At 38.5% G+C, this 18,963-nt stretch overlaps 1 protein-coding gene across 4 annotated transcripts in view; it reads left to right on the plus strand.

The window, feature by feature from the left end:
* The first annotated feature begins 5,936 nt into the window (after positions 1 to 5,936).
* STXBP5 (syntaxin binding protein 5) overlaps positions 5,937 to 18,963 on the plus strand; it is a 207,520-nt gene continuing 194,493 nt past the window's right edge. For 2 of the 4 annotated variants that reach the window (XM_049903167.1, XM_049903181.1), the window contains exons 1-2: positions 5,937 to 6,503; positions 7,774 to 7,871. In XM_049903167.1, coding sequence (XP_049759124.1) covers positions 6,357 to 6,503; positions 7,774 to 7,871 — 245 coding nt within the window. In that variant the 5' untranslated portion in view covers positions 5,937 to 6,356. The remainder of the gene's footprint in view (positions 6,504 to 7,773; positions 7,872 to 18,963) is intronic. The other 2 variants (XM_049903176.1, XM_049903180.1) reach the window with 1 other exon arrangement.

An 18,963-nucleotide genomic window follows, 5' to 3' on the forward strand; every position in this document is an offset into this window, starting at 1 on the left:
GCTTTGTTTTGCACTTCTGTAATTTTTTGTTCACTTGAACTTAGTGACCTTTGTCTAGACAGTTTGTCCATAGATTAATGCTATTCTTACAAATGACATTAAATAGCAACAGAGGTAACCTATGTAATAATGAAGGTTCACCTATATCTGCCTGATATGTTTTTCTAAAAAGGACAGCCTTTAACGAAGATCACAACGTAGTGGATCCTGCTTGTTCTCAGACAAGGCTTGTTTATTTAGCCAATGATATTTGTTGAGTCCACTAAGGTACAAATGGTGACTGGAAATTATCCAGGGTCTCAAATGTGGAAATTAAATTGCAATGCCACTCTGAAATACTCAATTAAAAAATTGAGGCATCATCCTTGCCTCTTCTACCCCTGAATACCCTCAGCAAATCCCCTTTGCTCTACCATAAAAATATATCCAGCATCTGACCACTTCTCATAACCACCAGTATTATCCTACTGGTCCAAGCCACCAACCCCTTGCTGAGTTATTGCAGTAGCAACTTGCTGTAGGCAGAATTGACAATAGGAGGTAAAAATGGCAGGTAAAAGTTGGCAATAATATCTCTTCATTCTTTTACATTTTGGGGCAGATTGTATCTAAATTTTCTGTCAGAGGGAATAATTGATTCCAAGGATCAGAAAGCCATTCAAACTAGTTTACACAAAGAAGGAAAGAAAGTATAGTCACACTTCACAAGGAACAAGGACTGGGAACTGCTAAGTCAAGAATGGAGATTCTACTCTCCACCTCTCTAGAGTCACTGGTGGTGACTTCTCTGTAGTCTCTGTGTTTCTACTCTTTCCATCTAAATATGGACATTTTCAACTTCAGAAAAACATGCCACCTTAGCCCTAGCTCTACATGGTTTCCTCGTGTTGTTGTTGTTGGGCACTGTCAAGCTGGTTCCAATTCATAGCGACCCTACATACAACAGAACAAAACACTGCCCGGTCCTGCACCATCCTCACAATCATTGCTGTGTTTGAGCTCATTGTTGCAGCCACTGTGTCAACCCAGCTCATTGAGGGTCTCCTCTTTTTCACCGACCCTCTGCTTTACCAAGCATGATATCCTTCTCCAGGGACTGGTCCCTCCTGATAACATGTCCAAAGTATATAAGATGAAGTCTCCCCATTCTGACTTCCAAGGAGCACTCTGGCTGTACTTCTTCCAAGACAGATTTGTTTGTGCTTCTGGCAGTCTATGGTATATTCAATATTCTTCACCAATCCTGTAATTCGAATGTATCAACTCTTAGGTCTTCCTTATTCATTTTCCAGCTTTTGCAAGCATTTGGGACAATTGAAAATACCATGGCTTGGGTCAGGTGCACCATAACCCTCAAAGCTACATCCTTGCTTTTAACACTTTAAAGAGGTCTTTTGCGGCAGATTTGCCTGATGCAATATGTCATTTGATTTCTTGACTGTTCCTTCCATGGGCATCGGTTGTGGATCCAAGTAAAATGAAATCCTTATAACTTCAATATTTTCTCTGTTTATTACGATATTGCTTATTTGTCCAGTTATCCATAATTTCTCATGATCTACAGAGCTGAATGCCTTTGCGTAGTCAATAAAACAGAGGTAAGCATCTTCTTTTGTATTCTTTGCTTTTAGCTAAGATCCATCTGATACAAGTGATGAGATTCCTTGTTCCATGCAATTATTATTATTGCTGTATTACATTAAAGATGTTTTAGTGTATCTGGAAATGTTTCTTTAATACTTTTTATGCTCAGAAAGGTATACTATGTATTATATATTAAGACAAACATTTGACCAACATTAGATATGAACTGTACCTAACTGTTCTGACTTACATACAGATTCGACTTAAAGATATACTTAAGAATGGAACTTGTTCATAATTTGGGGACTGCTTGTAGTATAATTGCTCATTAAAATGTTTATTTTGGTTTTTATTTCATTCTGCTTCATCAGCATCCAGCTGCCCCTATGAGACCAATACCAGAACCTTCATTAGCCTTTAAACCAGATGATGAGGACTGGCAGATTCAGGAATGTAACGAATTATTGATCTTTGGCCTTCCACAGGTAATTATTTAGTAGGTTGCCCCTTTGTGTGTGACTTTTTTTTAATTTATCTTTTTATTTTCATTGTATTAAGTGAGTATTGTTCAGTGATGGCAGCTAAATGTATTATAACAATAATAATTAAAAAAAAAAAGAAACCTATTGCCATGGAGTCGATTCTGAGTCATGGCAACCCCATGTGTTTAGAGTAGAACTTCTCCATAGGTTTTTCTATTATCTTTACAGAAGTTGATTGCCAGGCCTTTCTTCCTTGGCATTGCCAGGTGGCTTCTAACCACCAATCTTTAGGTTAATAGTTGAGTACAAACAGTTTGTGTGGCACTCAGAGACCTCAGACATAATATAGATATCTATAACTTGTCAGTGGTATGCTATTACATCATTATCTCCTGGTCCGTTCTTCAATAAATAAAATCTGTTGCCACTGAGTCAATTCTGACTTGGTAGATAGGTAAGAACTAATTCCATTTTTGACAATGTCACTTGTCCAAAGACATGAAGCTGTTGAGTTGCTTGGAGTTAACACACCAATTCATTCATTAAAATAAAATAAAAAAGTAAAGCCTTGCTGAGAGTTTATTATTTGTAAAACTCTGTTATATGCAATATTTTAAAATAAATAATATTATTTTTAATTTTTATAATTTTATTTTAAACTTAAAAGTTTTAATCAATTTTAGATTCTTAAATCTTCTATCCTAATTTAAAAACAAAACAAAATAAACAGAAATAAACAAAAAAAATTCAATCGGTTGATTGAAACTGACTTAGAAAAAATAGCGCGAGTTCGAGGACCCATTATATTATCTTTCTTCCATAAAGGTAGGTATTTTGGAACATTTTTCTTTTTTACCTGAACATATTTCTGGATATGTCCTAGAATCCCTGAACTGGCGAGGCTGGACTAAAAATTCAGAAAGCTAAACTACGTTACCAGACATGTTCCACATTCATCTTCAATTTCACTTATTCTCTAAGAACCAACGTTTCGGGAATGCCCGAATGAATTCATAATCTGATGAAATGTGAAAATCAAAACTCCTAAAGCCCCAAATAGGGGACTGGCTTAAACTGGAGGTCTCTTGAAGTCCCTTTCAGCTCAATAACCTGATAATAATAGAGTGAGAAAACTGACATTTTTGATTATCTATGAAATGCTAAGCAATGTATTGCAAACCTTACATTTTCTTTTCCTCATTTATCCTCACAAAACCTCAGAGAAAAGCATTATTCTTACAAATGAAGAATCTGATCCTTAGGAAAATTAAATAATTTGCACGAGGTTACACATATTAGCAGGGCCTAGATTTATATTCATGTCCCATAGAAAACAAAGCCTAGGATTTTTCCACTCAACCACAAGGCCTCTCAGTAAGAAATTGTCTGTTCTCCAAAAGTTTTGTAATCACCAGTGGTTTTATTTTTAAGTTAAATGTAAAGGTGTGATCATAGAATTTTGTGGACAAGTAATGTTTTGGAATTTTTTCCCTACGGAGGCATTTATGTTGTTAAAAAGCTCTCCAGGTAATTCTGATGCTTCCCTCCTCACCTCTTTCCAACTCTCTTATCCCTCCTCCTCACCTGGTCACCTCTTACCAGGACTCAACTACGGTGATGTCACTGTTTCCACGAGCCCTTCCCTGGCCTCCCCACGCAAATTAAGTGTCCCTCTTCAGTCCCCCTCCTCCTCCTATCCCATCATTGAACTCATCCCATTGTTTTACAATTATTTATTTATGTGAGGGTCACTCCCCTTAGAATGTGGTGAGCTTCCTGAAAATAAGGATTGTATTTTTGTATCTTCAGTACCTATGGAAACCCAGGTGGTGTAGTGGTTAAGTGCTACGGCTGCTAATCAAAGGGTTGGCAGTTCGAATGGGCCAGGTGCTCCTTGGAAACTCTATGGGGCAGTTCTACTCTGTCTTATAGGGTCACTATGAGTCGGAGTTGACTCGATGGCACTGGTTTAATTTGGTTTTGGTCAGTACCTATCCCAATGCCTCGCACTCAATAAAAATGCGTTCAAGAGAACAGAATTGTTAAACAAAAAGTTCAAAGCCACTTAGAAATAGTTTAAGAAAGTCTCAAATTTGTTTTGTTGTTCGTTGTACCCGAGGCAGTAAACGTGTAATTCAATAAATAAACTGCAAAATAAGTTCATAGGTTCCAAGGGTAGGAGCTCTTCCTTGAACGCGGAAGCTCCAAGAACTACATTTCCCAAAAATCCACGGCCCCCGGTCATAGTTGGTTTGCTGACGGTACTTGAAGGGCATGCCAGGTTAGCCAATAGTGTGACGAAAATGTCCCTGCTTTGGGCAGGAGGCGGCCAATCAAAACGAAGAGGGCGGATACCTCTGATTTGGGTTCCGAACACCCTTTGCAGCTGTCCTGATGGCTTAGTGCAGCGCCAAAGAGGGAGGGAAACGATTAACTGGGAGATTTTCTTCCCCAACCCTCGAATTAGAATTCGTCTTTATCCGCTTTCTTACTTTTTACGTTTTTCCTTTTTCCCACATCCTAGTCAGGTACTTCTGCTTCCCACCCACCTTTCCTTGTGGAAGGCATTCTCCGAGAGGGTCCTGTCAGCAGGAATTTCTCCCGTTTAAACTTGAGCCTGACGTTTATCTCTAAGCATCCCAGCGAGACTGTGTCAGGGAATCGGCGGAAAGGTCTGAACAGAAACTTCATTCTACCATCCTTGCCCATTTCAAGAGTGGAGAAGTCACTCGGGATTACTTAGGGGATAAGCAGTATTACAGGGCGGATTTAAGGTTTTGAAAATGAGTGACAGCTCGGTGTTTACCTCCAACCCCCCTCCCCGCCCCATCCCTGCCCACCCCTGCTTGTGGACTGACTTGAAGAGTGCCTTGTCACTCAGCCCTGGAGCGGTTCCCCTTTGGCGGGCACCCATCAGCAGCCTCTTCCATTCTAACAGCTACCTGCGATGTGACCAGACTTCAATTCCACCAACAGTATACGCTTCAGGAGAGAATTTTTGTTTCCCTAGGTTTAGTTCCTTTCCTATGTCTGCCATCCTCTTGACTACAGACCTCAACGTTGCCTAGACGCTCTCCTTCAAAAACCAAATCCAAATCGATCCAAAACAAAGCCCACCCAGAAAGCAACAACAATAATATTGCAGCCAGCAGTTGGGAGTAGGTACCTTGTGAAAGTGTGAAAGCATAAACCCCCGCTTCAACGACCGAATTTGAAATAAAGGGTTCCTGCTGCTCCTTAAGTCGCCAAGATTTTTACTACCCCAGCTGCAGAAGCAGCAGCTGCATACTCTGGCAAAGTGACTGGCCTTGAAGATATTTAGCCTTCGTCTGGGATTTTCGCAAAAAATAATTTAAGCCCCAGCTACTCTCCGGCTAGGGGGAGGCGGCGGTGCGCATGCGCACGCCCAGCACCCCGGCTCCGCGGAGGCCCAGCTGCCGCCACCGCCGGCCGGCTGTAACCGCGGCTGCCGCTGCTGCCACGGCGGGCGTTGGTGCCGTGCGCCGAGGCGCCCTGTCAGGCGGGAGGAAGCGGCCGGGCGCGGAGCGCGGGCGGCGGCGGAGCCTGAGGAAGGCAGCCGGGCTCTGAAGGGGCGAGGGCGGGCCGGTCCGGCGGCAGACGAGCGAGGCGGAGCGAGGAGGCTGAGCGCGGGGACCCAGCCCGGGCGCCCTGCGTGCGATGCCGGGCCGGCAGCGGCGCTGAGCGGCGAGGAGGCCGAGCGGCGGCCGCGGAGGGCGAGCCGGCGACCCCCTGAGGAGGAGCGGGAGCAGGCGCCGGGGCAAACGCCGAGGGACTGCGGGGCCGGGGCGGGCGCGGAGCGGCGGGGCCGCGGGCCATGGACGCGCTGGCGGCGGCGGCGGCGGCGGCGGGGGCGAGCCGGGGCGGCGGCGCGGCGCAGAGTCAGCCCACGGCCAGGTGAGGCTGGGCTGCGCGGGTTCGGGGCGCCGCCGCCACTGCTGCTGCCGCCCGACCGCGGGGCGAGGAGGCGGCGGCGGCGGCGGCTGAAGCGCGCCACAGAGCCGTTCGGGCAGCGCGACGGGCGGGCGGCGGTCTCGGAGGAAGAGGGGTCGCCGCCCGGGGCTCTCGCGGCCGCGGTTCTCTAGTCGTCGCAGCATTTCCTGTTTGGATTGTATCTAGCTTCTCCCCAGCTGCCTCCTTGCCCTCCCACTCCCACCCGCTCACACTCCTCCGTTTCCTCGGTCGACGCTGTCCTCGGCCCCGGCTCGGTGCTCCCGCCCGGGGACGCCGCTTGCCTCCCCTCCCGGGGTGCGGGGGAGCCCCGCCGAGACCATGAGGAAATTCAACATCAGGAAGGTGCTGGACGGCCTGACCGCCGGCTCGTCCTCGGCCTCGCAGCAGCAGCAGCAACACCCGTCGGGGAGCCGAGAGCCCGAGATTCAGGAGACCCTCCAGTCCGAGCACTTCCAGCTCTGCAAGGTGAACCCGGCGTGCAGCCCGCGCCCCCGACATTGAAAATCTGGGGTCGTTTTAGGGGGTAACTCGGGCTTTAACATGGGAGTGCAAGGGAGCAGAGAGCGCCAATAATAATCGTAGCGCGAATAAAGGGCGCACTCCTTCAGAAAACGTTTGCTTAGTGGGTTATTTTGGAGATTGACATCATCTTACTCCTTTTCGTGGATTTTTTTTTTTTTTTTTTTTACCTCTCCCCTTTTCATATGCAGCAATCATTTCAAGGGTGTTTCAGACGTTTTTACTGACCTTTAATTTGTATTCTGACATTGCTAGCAATAATATGCAAGCTTTTATGTACAAGCACTTCAATATAATTCACCAACTTCGAAGTTGCTTTGGGAAACAGTGTCTGATGAACATTGTTTATCAAAATGCCAAACCTGTTCAACTGGATATTTTATCATCGCTTTTCCCTTATAACGGGGTATGAGTGACTTAAACTGAAATTGTAGAGTTCTTTTATGGTTATGTTTGCTGAAAACGTTACTATTGTGATTTTTGTCTGTTAATGGCACGGTAATTGCCATAAAAAAAATATAGCGTTCTGTAATTCAGAAAGAATGATGCAGCGAATTAATTCACTAGCTGCTCAGTGAGAAATACCAGCTAGTCTTGATAATAACCTGCTTTCCCCACAAATACCCATGCGTTTATATCGTCAGAGTTTCGTAAAAGTGTGTACCTACACTTTTCCTCCTAATTCCCTGAAATTATTTTGGGCTTGATAATAAAATGCGAAAATATGATACAATGTGCTTGTTTTCACTTCAGTTACAATTGCAGAATGTTGGAATAGAGAGCTGGTGATTGCTTTCCAGAATCCTCAGCGAATGTCATCATATGACAACTTTTCCTTGGAAATGCTTGCATTTAGCATCCAAATAAAGTCATAATGAAGTGATCACATTTGAAATAAGGCATGAGTCACACTTTTAAGTCAGCTTACAGAATTTTTTGACCACTGCAAACTTTAGTAATTTGGCTTCTAGAGAATTCAAGTATCATGGAAGAGCAGAAATTGAAGTGTTAACACTGGAGTAGATTTTTGGTTTCAAGTTCCATGTGAATAACTTTTGTTTGTTAACATTGTAGATTTTTTTTTTTTAAAGCGGTAAGTGCATGTATATGTGTTTTGCATGGTTATTGTTCTAAATTCTAATGCCTGTATTGACTTTTCTATTTTTAAATTTCGCATGCTGCTTTGGTTGCTGTGATATAACTTGACCATCCGTAGACTGTTCGTCATGGATTTCCCTATCAACCTTCAGCCCTGGCCTTTGATCCTGTACAGAAGATCCTGGCGGTGGGAACTCAGACTGGTGCTTTAAGGCTGTATCCTTTCATTTAATTTTATTTTTTTTAACTTTTACTTTATTCTGTCTAGTCCTTCTGTATTGCTGATTAGTTCCTTTTCCTGTCTAATTCCAAAGAAATGGTGTGATCAGGTATACTTTATGTGAAATTGTGTGGTGTTGGCTTTTCCCTTGATTATACATATATTCAGGTTATGTGTTGCTGTTTGTTTCTCAGCTCTCAGACTTTTCTCCAAAGAGAGGTCTACAGTTCTGCTTTAGTAACTACTTTCTTTCCAAGAAACTAGAAGTTTCCAAGGGGAAATTTATCTGCTTCTGCTGGTGGTCTATTGAATGGGATATGTTAAGGATGAAATTTAAAGATATCAGGATGCATACTTTAATTGCTTTTTGAAATGTTGTGGGAGATAGGTGTTGAACTTAAGACCTGTTAATTATTCTAATGACTAGAGGTTGAATTTTAATTTTAATTTGGTTGTTTCTGACTTGTCCATAAAAAGAAGAATCATTAGCAGGAGACAAATGTAGCCAATTAACTTTATATAATACTTAATGAAGGGTTGACATTTCTTAGAAGTTCTAGAGCCTTGTTTTGTAAAATACATATGGATAAATGTGCTCTCTTGACAATATTTTCCTTTTTACGGTCTATATTTGTTATTCATATGTAAAAACTATTAGGTTAACTGTACTTTAAAGTGTTAGTATATAAAGCATTATTTTTCCTGGTTATCTATGAGTTATAGTAGTTTTGCCATGAATTTTTTTCAAATACCTACTCATTCATCAAGATTATTTTTTAGTCCGAACACTGGAGAATATTTCTTGGTTCCTCTTACAAGCTATTTAGCTTGAAATAAAATTGTGGTTGCTTTTACTGTAGCATTTAACCCTACTTGACCTAAATACTCTTATTTTTAAACTTAAACAAAAGTTTAAAAAGAAAATGCTTTGTTCATCCATCTGTAGTGTAATATCAGCTTTATACATATTACTGGGGTAATGTGTTATTAGTAAATAGGAAATCATTAGATGATCTCAATAGACATTTCTGTGTTTAAAAAAAGAAGCAAGAGAAAACAAAAAAGGAGCTTTACCCCTTTATGTTTCAGATTTACATGCCTCCTGAGAAGGGTGAAAGGACCCAGCATTTGAGTTAAACATGTCTGGCATTTTACTTAAAATCTTTTAACATCTTCCTTTCAAAGAAGTACTACATGGCATTAGGATATGCCTCAACTTACCTTTGGGATTTAGTATGCTATCTTCAAAACACTTAAAAAAGTTTTCAAATGAGCCATTGAACCATGTTACTAAGTGACATTTACCATTTGTAGTAAAAACTGCTTGTGCCGACATACCTGTTAAAATCATAAAATCTGACCAGGCTAAAACTGTGTCTGAATTTCTGAGACAATCTCTAGATAGTTGAGACTAGAAAATTTTTGACTCTAATTGTTAGATAATTTTATTGCTGAAGATGGAAATAAAGTTAATTTTACTGGTGTTAGCACTAAGTGTTACCAGAACTTTGTGTGGTAACAAGACTACTACATTGTTGCATCTGGATAGACCCTCGGAACTGAAAGCAGATTTTTTATTTTTCAACCAAAGAATTTCATCACTAGACTAGAAGAAAAATAAAGTTGAGTTAAATTGGTTATTTTTAGATTATTCTCCTTTTCTTTTAAGTGGGCTTAATTTTAATATTTCCCCAGTATAGCCTCAATTTTATCATGGTACATAACTTTTTTTTTTTTTTTTAAAGCAGTCAATCTGGCCAGTTATATTTAATATAAATATAAGTGAGTACCACCACACCCAGTGCTGTCGAGTCGATTCCGACTCATAGCGACCAGGCTAATTTTATAAAACCAATCATTTTTATTGTTTTTCTTACGTAAGACTTTTACCCTGATCTTTTTAAGTAACTAACAAGTTGAGACAAAGGATGAATGTAGAGTGGTAGGCAAAATACCAATTGCCAATTGAAAGCAATAATCAGGTGTCCAAAATTATCACTTGTATATGATTTCTGCTATGGAACCCTGGTGGCGTTTTTGCTATACACATTTTTTATAGTTAAGTATTACATAAAATAAATATGGACCTGTAATTCTAGTTTACAATTCTAATTTTTTTTTTTTTTTTTTGAAGAACCTTTAGCTCTATATTTAGAATGAAGTTAGGAACCTATTTACAAAATCTGTTTCCATTTCCCATTTCTATGAATATTCCAGAGTGACATACTGGTTTACCTACCAGTAATACTTCTGTCCATCCCTTCTGTTAGGTTTAAGTAGCAGATGATCTTCTGAGCCTTATTATGGCTTTAATTTATAGGAAATGCCTAAGAACCTTTTATTTTTATTTGGATATAATGTGGGATGCTCTGTTCTTTGTTATCTTTAATACTAGACACCTAAGATTTGTAGATTCTGATTTTGAAGCTTCGTGTTGATTTAACATGTAGAGTTATTTCAAGTCTATTTTGTTGCTGTATTCTTTCATATTTTTCCATATTGTAGTTGGTCTCTTTTGATCCTTGTCATTATTCTCTTTTCATGTTATACTCTTGTAGCCTGTAATACATTTGCCCTAAAAAAAATCTTTTGAGCAGAGATATAAAGTCTTTTCTTTCATTTAGCTACAGAGCAGAAAGTGGGAGATGTTTTCAAATGTAGGATTGGGCATTATCTAATTTTTGCTAATAGGATGTCTTACCAAATGTTGGAAGACTGTATATACTAAATTGATCTATATACTTTAAGTTAAAAAGAAATCTAGACAAGAAAGTTATAGCTAGACAAGAATTAGTGAAAATCTAAGAATCTTTAAATAATAACTGATAACGAGGGAAAGTAAATTTTCGTGCATTTGTTGCTTTAATGTATAAAAATTGACTGATGATGTCATAAATATGCCTAATGCTCAACCTTCTTGGCTTCTGGAAAGAATGTGAAGTTGGAATATATTTATTGATGGGAAGCAAGAAAGCATAATTTTATATACCAGCTGACATAGTAGGAATGTGCTCTTTTTGCTATGTAGAGATTGCTACAGTTTTATTCTTATGAGTAATCTAGGGCTTAGAACTATTGGGATAAAATAATCTAATTATCCTCATATGCACAAGTAAAAGGGAAAAAAAGGTTCTAACTGAAGAATGGCATTTCTAGTAACCTTGCTGTGTCTTTATCTAGACTTTTAGTTCACTAGTGTAATCTAACCATGGACTACCCTGATCCCGCTTTTGAGGTACTGTTTTGTGTAAATATAGTGAGGTCATTTTATATATGAGTATTTCAAAGACTAAGCAGAAAAATGGAGTTTCAAATTACTGAATTTGCATGAACATCCATGAAGTTTTTTAGAAATAGTTATCAAATTGTACATATCTCTAAGAACCTCATTTGTCTTCTTGACCTGTGGAAAGTGCAGTGTAATAGGGAATCTCTACTTGAGGCATGACCTGTCTTCTAAATTGCATTATAATGTCATTGAATGCAGGCTTAGAAAATGATTTTTATACCCTGGAGTTCACTTAACAAGCAATTATTAAGTATCAAACAACATTAGATTATAAATTGTGGCCTGAATTCTGGTTCTTGTCTTGCTACTAAAGAATTATATGTCTTTGTATAAATTAATTTTTAATGTCTGTTTTCTTACTTTAAAAATGAAGATGCTATGTTAGGTGATTTATTCTACAGAAACAATTTTGTGCTTCCAAATATGTGTGTGTGTGTATATATATGTTTATGTGTGTGTATATACATATATATATGTATCTCTAGGTGAGTAATATAAAATAAATAAAATGAAAATAATGATGCTTACCTTTAAAAAGTTTCCAGCCCTAACCACAAGACTGGAACTAGATAAACATAATTAAAATTAGAAACTGTTTTGTGTAAGTCTACTGACTTTACACAAAAGTCAGATTACAGGTTGTTTCTAATGAACATTTCTACACGTTGATTGATAAAGGATTCTGCATGGCAGGAAGGAAAGAGTAGGAAAATTATTCTAGGCATGGTAAACGTCATGGACAAAGTATGGAAAAGTGAGTCATCATGGTGGTTTGGAAGAGTACTAAAGAGACTGCTTGGCACAGTGGTCCTATTTGAACTGGGGAGAGAAATAGGGAGGCAGTTGGTGGAGGGCTTTGAATGTTAATTTAAAGTATCTTGGCATTATCCATTTAGGAATCATTGCAGTTGTATGATGAAATGCTAAGAGAAAGTGTGGTTTTTAGGGTGATTAATGGGGCAGTGGTGTCATGGATGACAAGAACAGACCAAGCAAAACCCCATAAAAAAAAAAATCCATATAGGTAGTAAAGTGGATCCAAAATGGGAGAGCAAAATGGGGATTGGAGAAGGACTTGATTATTTTGTGTAAAATATTAAAGGGAATATTTAAAGATGATAACATTTGCAAGTAAAGCCCCCAGGCAACTAAAAACAGAAACAGAACTCATTAAAGAGTGGTAATGTTGAATTTGAAATTATGTCATCTTTTATTGTATTGCCATTTTGAGAGAGTAGCATGTCCTTACTGTTTTAGCATCAGAATTGATATACTTTTACATTTGATTTCCTTTTGGACTGGTCCTTGGTGGTTTCCTGAATTTTGTTATTGAATAGAACTAACATAAAGTCATCATTACCCGTTTGGCTTTGTTCATTTATGCTCTGTCAGTGTTTCTCAATAGTGGTGGCATTTTGGATAATCCTGTGGATTTGTCTAGCACCTTAAAGGATATTTAACATCCCTGGCTACCTTCTCCCCCATCAGTGTGGCAACTGAAACCCCTTTTCCCCAACACTTCAAGTACTCCTCGTTGGGAACCACTTCATTTAGTCTAAATTCTTCAACAGTTAAATAGGAATAATAACCCCACCTAGTTTATGAGGTTATGCTCTTGTTGTTAGGTGCCATTGAGTCAGTTCTGACTCATAGTCACCCTATAGGACAGAGTAGAATTGTCTTATGGAGTTTCCAAGGAGCGGCTGGTGGGTTTGAACTGCTGACCTTTTGGTTAGCAGCCATAGCTCTTAATCACTGTGCCACCAGGGTATAAACCCCCCCAAAAAAACTTTGCTGTAGAGTCGATTCTGACATAGCAACCCTATAGGACAGAGTAGAACAGCTCCATAGGGGTTCCAAAGAGTGGCTGGTAGATTCAAACTGCTGACCTTTTGGTCAGCATACCAACTCTTAACCACTATGCCACCACGGCTCCCCACCAGGGCATAGTAAGAATTAAATACAATAATGCGTGTGTGTAACTTTTAAGAGAACCCTGGTGGCACAATGGTTAAGCACTTGGGTACTAACCAAAAGGTCACTGGTTTGAACCTACTAGCCGCTCTGTGAGAGAAAGGTGTGACAGTCTGCTTCTGTAAAGATTACAGCCTTGGAAACCCTGTAGGACAGTTCTGTGCCCTGTAGGCTCGCTATGAGTTGGAATTGACTCAGAGGCAGTGGGTTTGGTTTGGTAACTTTCAAGACTACATAGAGACTGTTTTAGTGAGTAGTCAACGTATAGTAGTATTAATATCAGGGTTTTTTCTGTGTTTTTTTTTTTAATTTTCAGGTCCTTCATTCGCTTATTTAGCAGATTTTTACTGAGAGGCAGCTAGGTGTAAGGCATTCCGTAGGAAAGCCTTCTTATACTTTGCAGCTGACGCAATCTTTGAAGAAATGATCTTGAAAAGTACTGTTTTTCTTTTCAAGTGTGTCCTAAGAATGGTTATGTTCTTCTCAACCACAGTTTGCAAAATTGTCACTTAGATGTAGTAAGAAAATATATTGGAAAGTTCCTTACACTTGGTAGGTGCTAAGTAAATGATTGTTTAATGACTTTATATACTTGTAAGATAGCATTAGAATGTTTTGACTTGATGCTTATTAATTTTATTTTACAAAACATAATTACACTGTTGGGAAATACATCTGTAAGTATAGTTTTTGTTTGAAATAGTTAAAAGTGAAATTAGTTTTGCCAGAATTTTGTCTACTTTTCTCTTCCCCTCCTTTTTGCTCATAGAAGGGTTTTAGTCATTTGGATTTCTACATGTAGAGGAGAAATGAGCACCTCAAAATACTTTTGTCTCTCAACTCTCAGCTGTTCTTTAAAGAAGACTTTATATGAAGGAAAGATGAGTATTGTATCAGTTCTAAGTGGGTGATTCACAGCATGGACTACTGCAGCAGGAAAAATAGACGCGTTTACTCTAGAAACAACCAGAAAACAGAATCTTCCTGGAAGCAGTTTATTTTGCAGTGAATTTCTTGTGAAGGGAAACAAACGGTGAGAGAAACTGTATGCAACTGATTGAAAAGGGTATGTTAAAGGTTGGATAATCGAGGCAGTGCTTTATAGCCTTTCTACTTTATGTAGGATGGGTTTTTTGTTTGTTTGCTATTATCTTTGTCATATTCCTTGTTTTCCATTTGTTCTTTAGTGTAATTCGTTTTGAAAATTACAATCTGACGTTGCTATCTTGAGGAAAAGGTAAAGGAATTTTAGGAGGGCTACCTTACTATGAGAAGAAATTAGCGTTCAGACTAATTTTGGATAAGCCAACTAAAATCTCGGGGCTTCACTTTCCATTCCTATAAAATAAGGAAGTCGGGATGCATGATCGTCAGGAGTTCTTCCAGCTCTAAGGTTTTAAATTTATCTGGAGGATTTGGGACTTCTCTGAATCATGTCTATCCTAGAGTGGGTTGTTCTGAGTACTTGTTAAAGAGGATGAAGTATTGGGCTTCATCTCTTTGTGGATCCATCTGCTTTGTAATCTTTGCATTCATAATGCAAGTTAGTAGAGTCAGAATGAAAGCTTTTGTTCACAGAGTGGACCACAAAAGAGCATATGAATAAACTAATACAAACTTTTTGTTGTTGAAACAGCAACTCACATTGAATACTAAGATGGTAGGCTGTAGTGTTTTCTTTGTGTAACAGATAAGGTCTCATTATGACATCGGAAACTTGGGGCGTTTTTTAATACCATTTACAAAAGTTTACCTACCTTTCTTGGGTGTTAATGATCAGAGTGTAAAAATTACAATGAATTTACTTAAAAATAATTGTTCTAAATCACATGATTTTATTAATTTTTATATAAAACGTCTAGTGTAGGGATTATCATCCTTGAATTGCTGATATATAATTTGAGTGCTAAACTTGGTAATTGTGTAATAACTTGGAATAGTGATAACTGGGAGCTGACGTGTAAAAAACTGTGGACCATACAAAAACCACCTAGTGCCGTCAAGGACCAAAGAAAACCCTGGTGGCATAGCGGTTAAGTGCTACAGCTGCTAACCAAAGGATCAGCAGTTTGAATCCGCCAGGTGCTCCTTGGAAACTCTACGGGGGCAGTTCTACTCTGTCCTGTAGGGTCACTATGAGTCGGAATTGACTCGACGGCACTGGGTTTGGGTTTTTTTTTTTTTTTTTTTTGGTATAGGACCAAATATCTAAATAAAATATAAACTTTTGTTGTATTTATTTAGCTTTACTCCACGCTTTGGAAGAGGCACATTATTTACAAGAAGGAAATTAATAACCAAGAATGTCAGTATCTTAGTCATCTAGTGCTGCTATAACAGAAATACCACAAGTGAATGGCTTTAACAAAGAAATTCACTCTCTCACAGTCTGGTAGGCTACAAGTCCAAATTGAGGACGTCAGCTCCAGGAGAAGGCTTTCTCTCTCTGTTGGGTCTGGAGGGAAGGTCCTTGTCATCAGTCTTCCCTTGGTCTGGGAGCATCTCAGCACAGGAACCTCAGGTCCAAAAATGTGCTCTGCTCCCAGCGCTGCTTTCTTGGTGGTGTGAGGTTCCACTGTCTCTCTGCTCGCTTTTGTCTTTTATCTCTCAGAGATTGGTTTAAGGCACTATCTAATCCTGTAGACCTCATCAATATAACTGCCATTAATCCATCTTATGACATCATAGCGATAGGATTTACAACACACAAGGAAATCGCATCAGAAGATAAAATGGTAGACAGTCATACAAGGGAATCATGACCAAGCAGGTTGACATATTTTTGGGGGACACAATTCAATCCGTGACAGTCAGTAGTGATTTTTTCTGTAATGTTTAAATGAGAATTTCCTTATATGATTTGCCATATTATCATCAGAAGGTAGACTCAATATCTTGGAATATAAGACTAATGAAATTGTTTTTTTGGTTTGATATAGGACCATCTATTTAAGAATATAACAGAATGATATAAAGAAAAGGGCATTTAATTATATATTACGTTCTAGATTTGAATGTCTTTTATTAAGACAATTTAAAAAATACTCTAGTACTACAAAACATCTTGGGAAGCAAAACAAAGTAATTGTTGACTTAATTTTTATGAAATATACCAAGAATTCATAAAATTTTAATGAAAGGATTTCCAAAACCTTTACTCATACAGCCCTCTTCCCTTAATCACCTGTGACGTACATCACTCAGAGGAGAAGAAATGATATCTCCCAATTCAATTACTCAGATTTTTTCCTGTGAAGATATTTAAGTTTCTATATAATTATTTGCACTTTAATTTAAGCCTATTTCTAGTTTTCATTTGCAACAATAAAAGTAATGACAAGTTAGTGATGTTCCATGTATCACTATTATCATTTTAAATATTTTTGAAGACCTTAAATACCTAGCAGTCATCTACTTTTACATTTAACAATACCAGTTTCTTTAATCTGTCATTCTCCTTATTTCATTTTAAAGGATTTGGGACAGTAGCTCTGCTTACCATGTAACTGTTTTTTTTTTTTTTTTGCTTTTTTGGCTGTAGGTGAAAGGTAGTCTGAGGGGAGGAAACAGGAAGAATTGTTGACAGTTTACTCCTTAGGGACTCAGTGTTCCATAGTGGGCCATGTGTTTAAATGCCTCTGTGCCCTTTCTCATGTTCTTCCTTAAGTCTAGAATACTCTTTTCCCTGTTAAAATAATTCTAACCTTTAAAACCCAGTGTCTTTTTCTTTGTGATGTTTTATTTGATTTCATCTCCGCTTTCCACCCTTTTAGCCATCTTTTCCTTAATTTAGCATCAAAATCTAAATTTCTATGTTACCATTCTTCCCTAGAAGTAATATTATGTACCAATAGATGTCTAAAAAAAAAAAAATTTTTTTAAATTATAGCTAGCATATTGAGTGGTATTTTAAAAAAAATGTCAAAAATGCTACTGCAGTACGGCCTAAGTAATGCAAATCAGCAGATTCCACCAGTGTCCCATGCTTTGTCAGGAGTCTGGAAATTAGACCGTAGTCAGTGTGCAAGTTATAAAACGGAAGGAACCAACGGATTTTTAAATGGTCAACTTAATGTGTTCCTTAATGATTATCATATAGAAGATGAATGAGTGTGTGTGCGTGTGTGTGCATACCTGCTGTTTAAAATAATTAAGATATAAGTCTTTAGTTCAGGGATCAGCAAACTTTTCCTGTAAATAGGTGGATAGTAAATCTTTTAGACTTTATGAGTCTCTGTCACAATTACTCAACTTTGCAGATAGAGCACAAAGTAGCCATATATAAATGAATGAGTGTGACTGTATTCCAATAAAACTTTATTTAAAATCAAGCTGTGGGCTGGATTTGGCCCACAGTCCAAGGTTTGCCAATCCCCGTTTTAGTTTATAAGGGCGCCTTGCTTTTAAAGTGTGTATGGAGAGGAATGCTCAGGAAAGAATGGTGACTATTTTTATAGCTAAGTTATATTACTTGCGTCTGGATACCAGTTTAACCTTTTAGTCAAAAGTAGGAAAACATTTGAAGAAGGAATCAGTAATTCTTCATGATACGTGATAACTGTGTCTACCAAGGTAAATTATTTTCATGAGTAGTTTTTTTGATCATGTAGAAGAAGCATTATCTTTCTAGTAAATTATAATTAGTATGGTAATGAAGGTATTTAATTAGGATGTGGTACAGTGGTTAAAAACTCAGCCTGCTAACCAAAAGGTTGAGAGTTTGAATCTACCAGCTACTCCTTGGAAACCCTGTGGGGCAGTTTTACCCTGTCCTATAGGGTCACTGGTGGCTTAGTGGTTAAGTGCTACGGCCGCTAGCCAAAGGGTTGGCAGTTCGAATCCGCCAGGCACTCCTTGGAAACTCTATGGGGCAGTTCTGCTCTGTCCTGTAGGGTCGCTATGAGTCAGAATCGACTCGACGGCACTGGGTTTTATAGGGTCACTGGAGGCTTGGTGGTGCAGTGGTTAAAAACTGAGCCTGCTAATCAAAAGGTCAGCAGTTTGAATCCAGCAGCTGCTCCTTGGAAGCCTTCTGAGGCAGTTCTACTCTGTCCTGGAGAGTCACTATGAGACGGGATTGAGTCTAAGGCAATAGGTTATTTTTATACCATTGCTATGAGTCAGAATCGACTTGACTGCAATGGGATTTTTGGTGTAGTTTACTGATGATTTCTATCGTTAAAGTATTCAGCTTGTTTGAGACTTTTACTTCTTAAATTTAATGGTGTATTTGTACTTGTAGCTTTTTCTTAATATTTTCATTTAGTATTATGTGTTGTCGAGTTAATTTCAACTCATTTATAGATACCTCTAGGTGGATACCTACCTTTAAAGATAAAAGTGAATATAAACGTTTTACTAAAATATTGTGATTTCTTAGATGTATGAAAATTTTGGGAAGAAGTAACTCATTTTCATTTATGGAAAAAAACAATTTGAAAAATAAATTATATATTAAAAAAAAAAAAAAAAAAAACTTACAAGCCTCCTAGAAGCAGATTCAAGGGTGTGGTTATCTTCTTTAGAGTCAGATATATTGCATGGTCCTTCTGGGAAACAATAGATATGGTAATTTAATGGGAAACTGATATTACATGTACTTTTGGAAAAAATTTTAGAATTTTCTACTATTTGCATTATTTTCCAGTAGCAGCAAATAGTGATATAATTTTATTAAGTAAATAAGGCTGATTTCTGTATGATTCCTTTTTCTTCAACTGGCATTAATCCTTTTGGAAGTTGTTATATAAGGTAAACAAATGAAATAATGACATGATGAGCATATTTCTTCATCTCATTGGTGCTATGTTTTAAAAATGAGCAAT

Source organism: Elephas maximus, chromosome 1 (genome assembly GCF_024166365.1).
Source record: "Elephas maximus indicus isolate mEleMax1 chromosome 1, mEleMax1 primary haplotype, whole genome shotgun sequence".
Classification (NCBI taxonomy): domain Eukaryota; kingdom Metazoa; phylum Chordata; class Mammalia; order Proboscidea; family Elephantidae; genus Elephas; species Elephas maximus.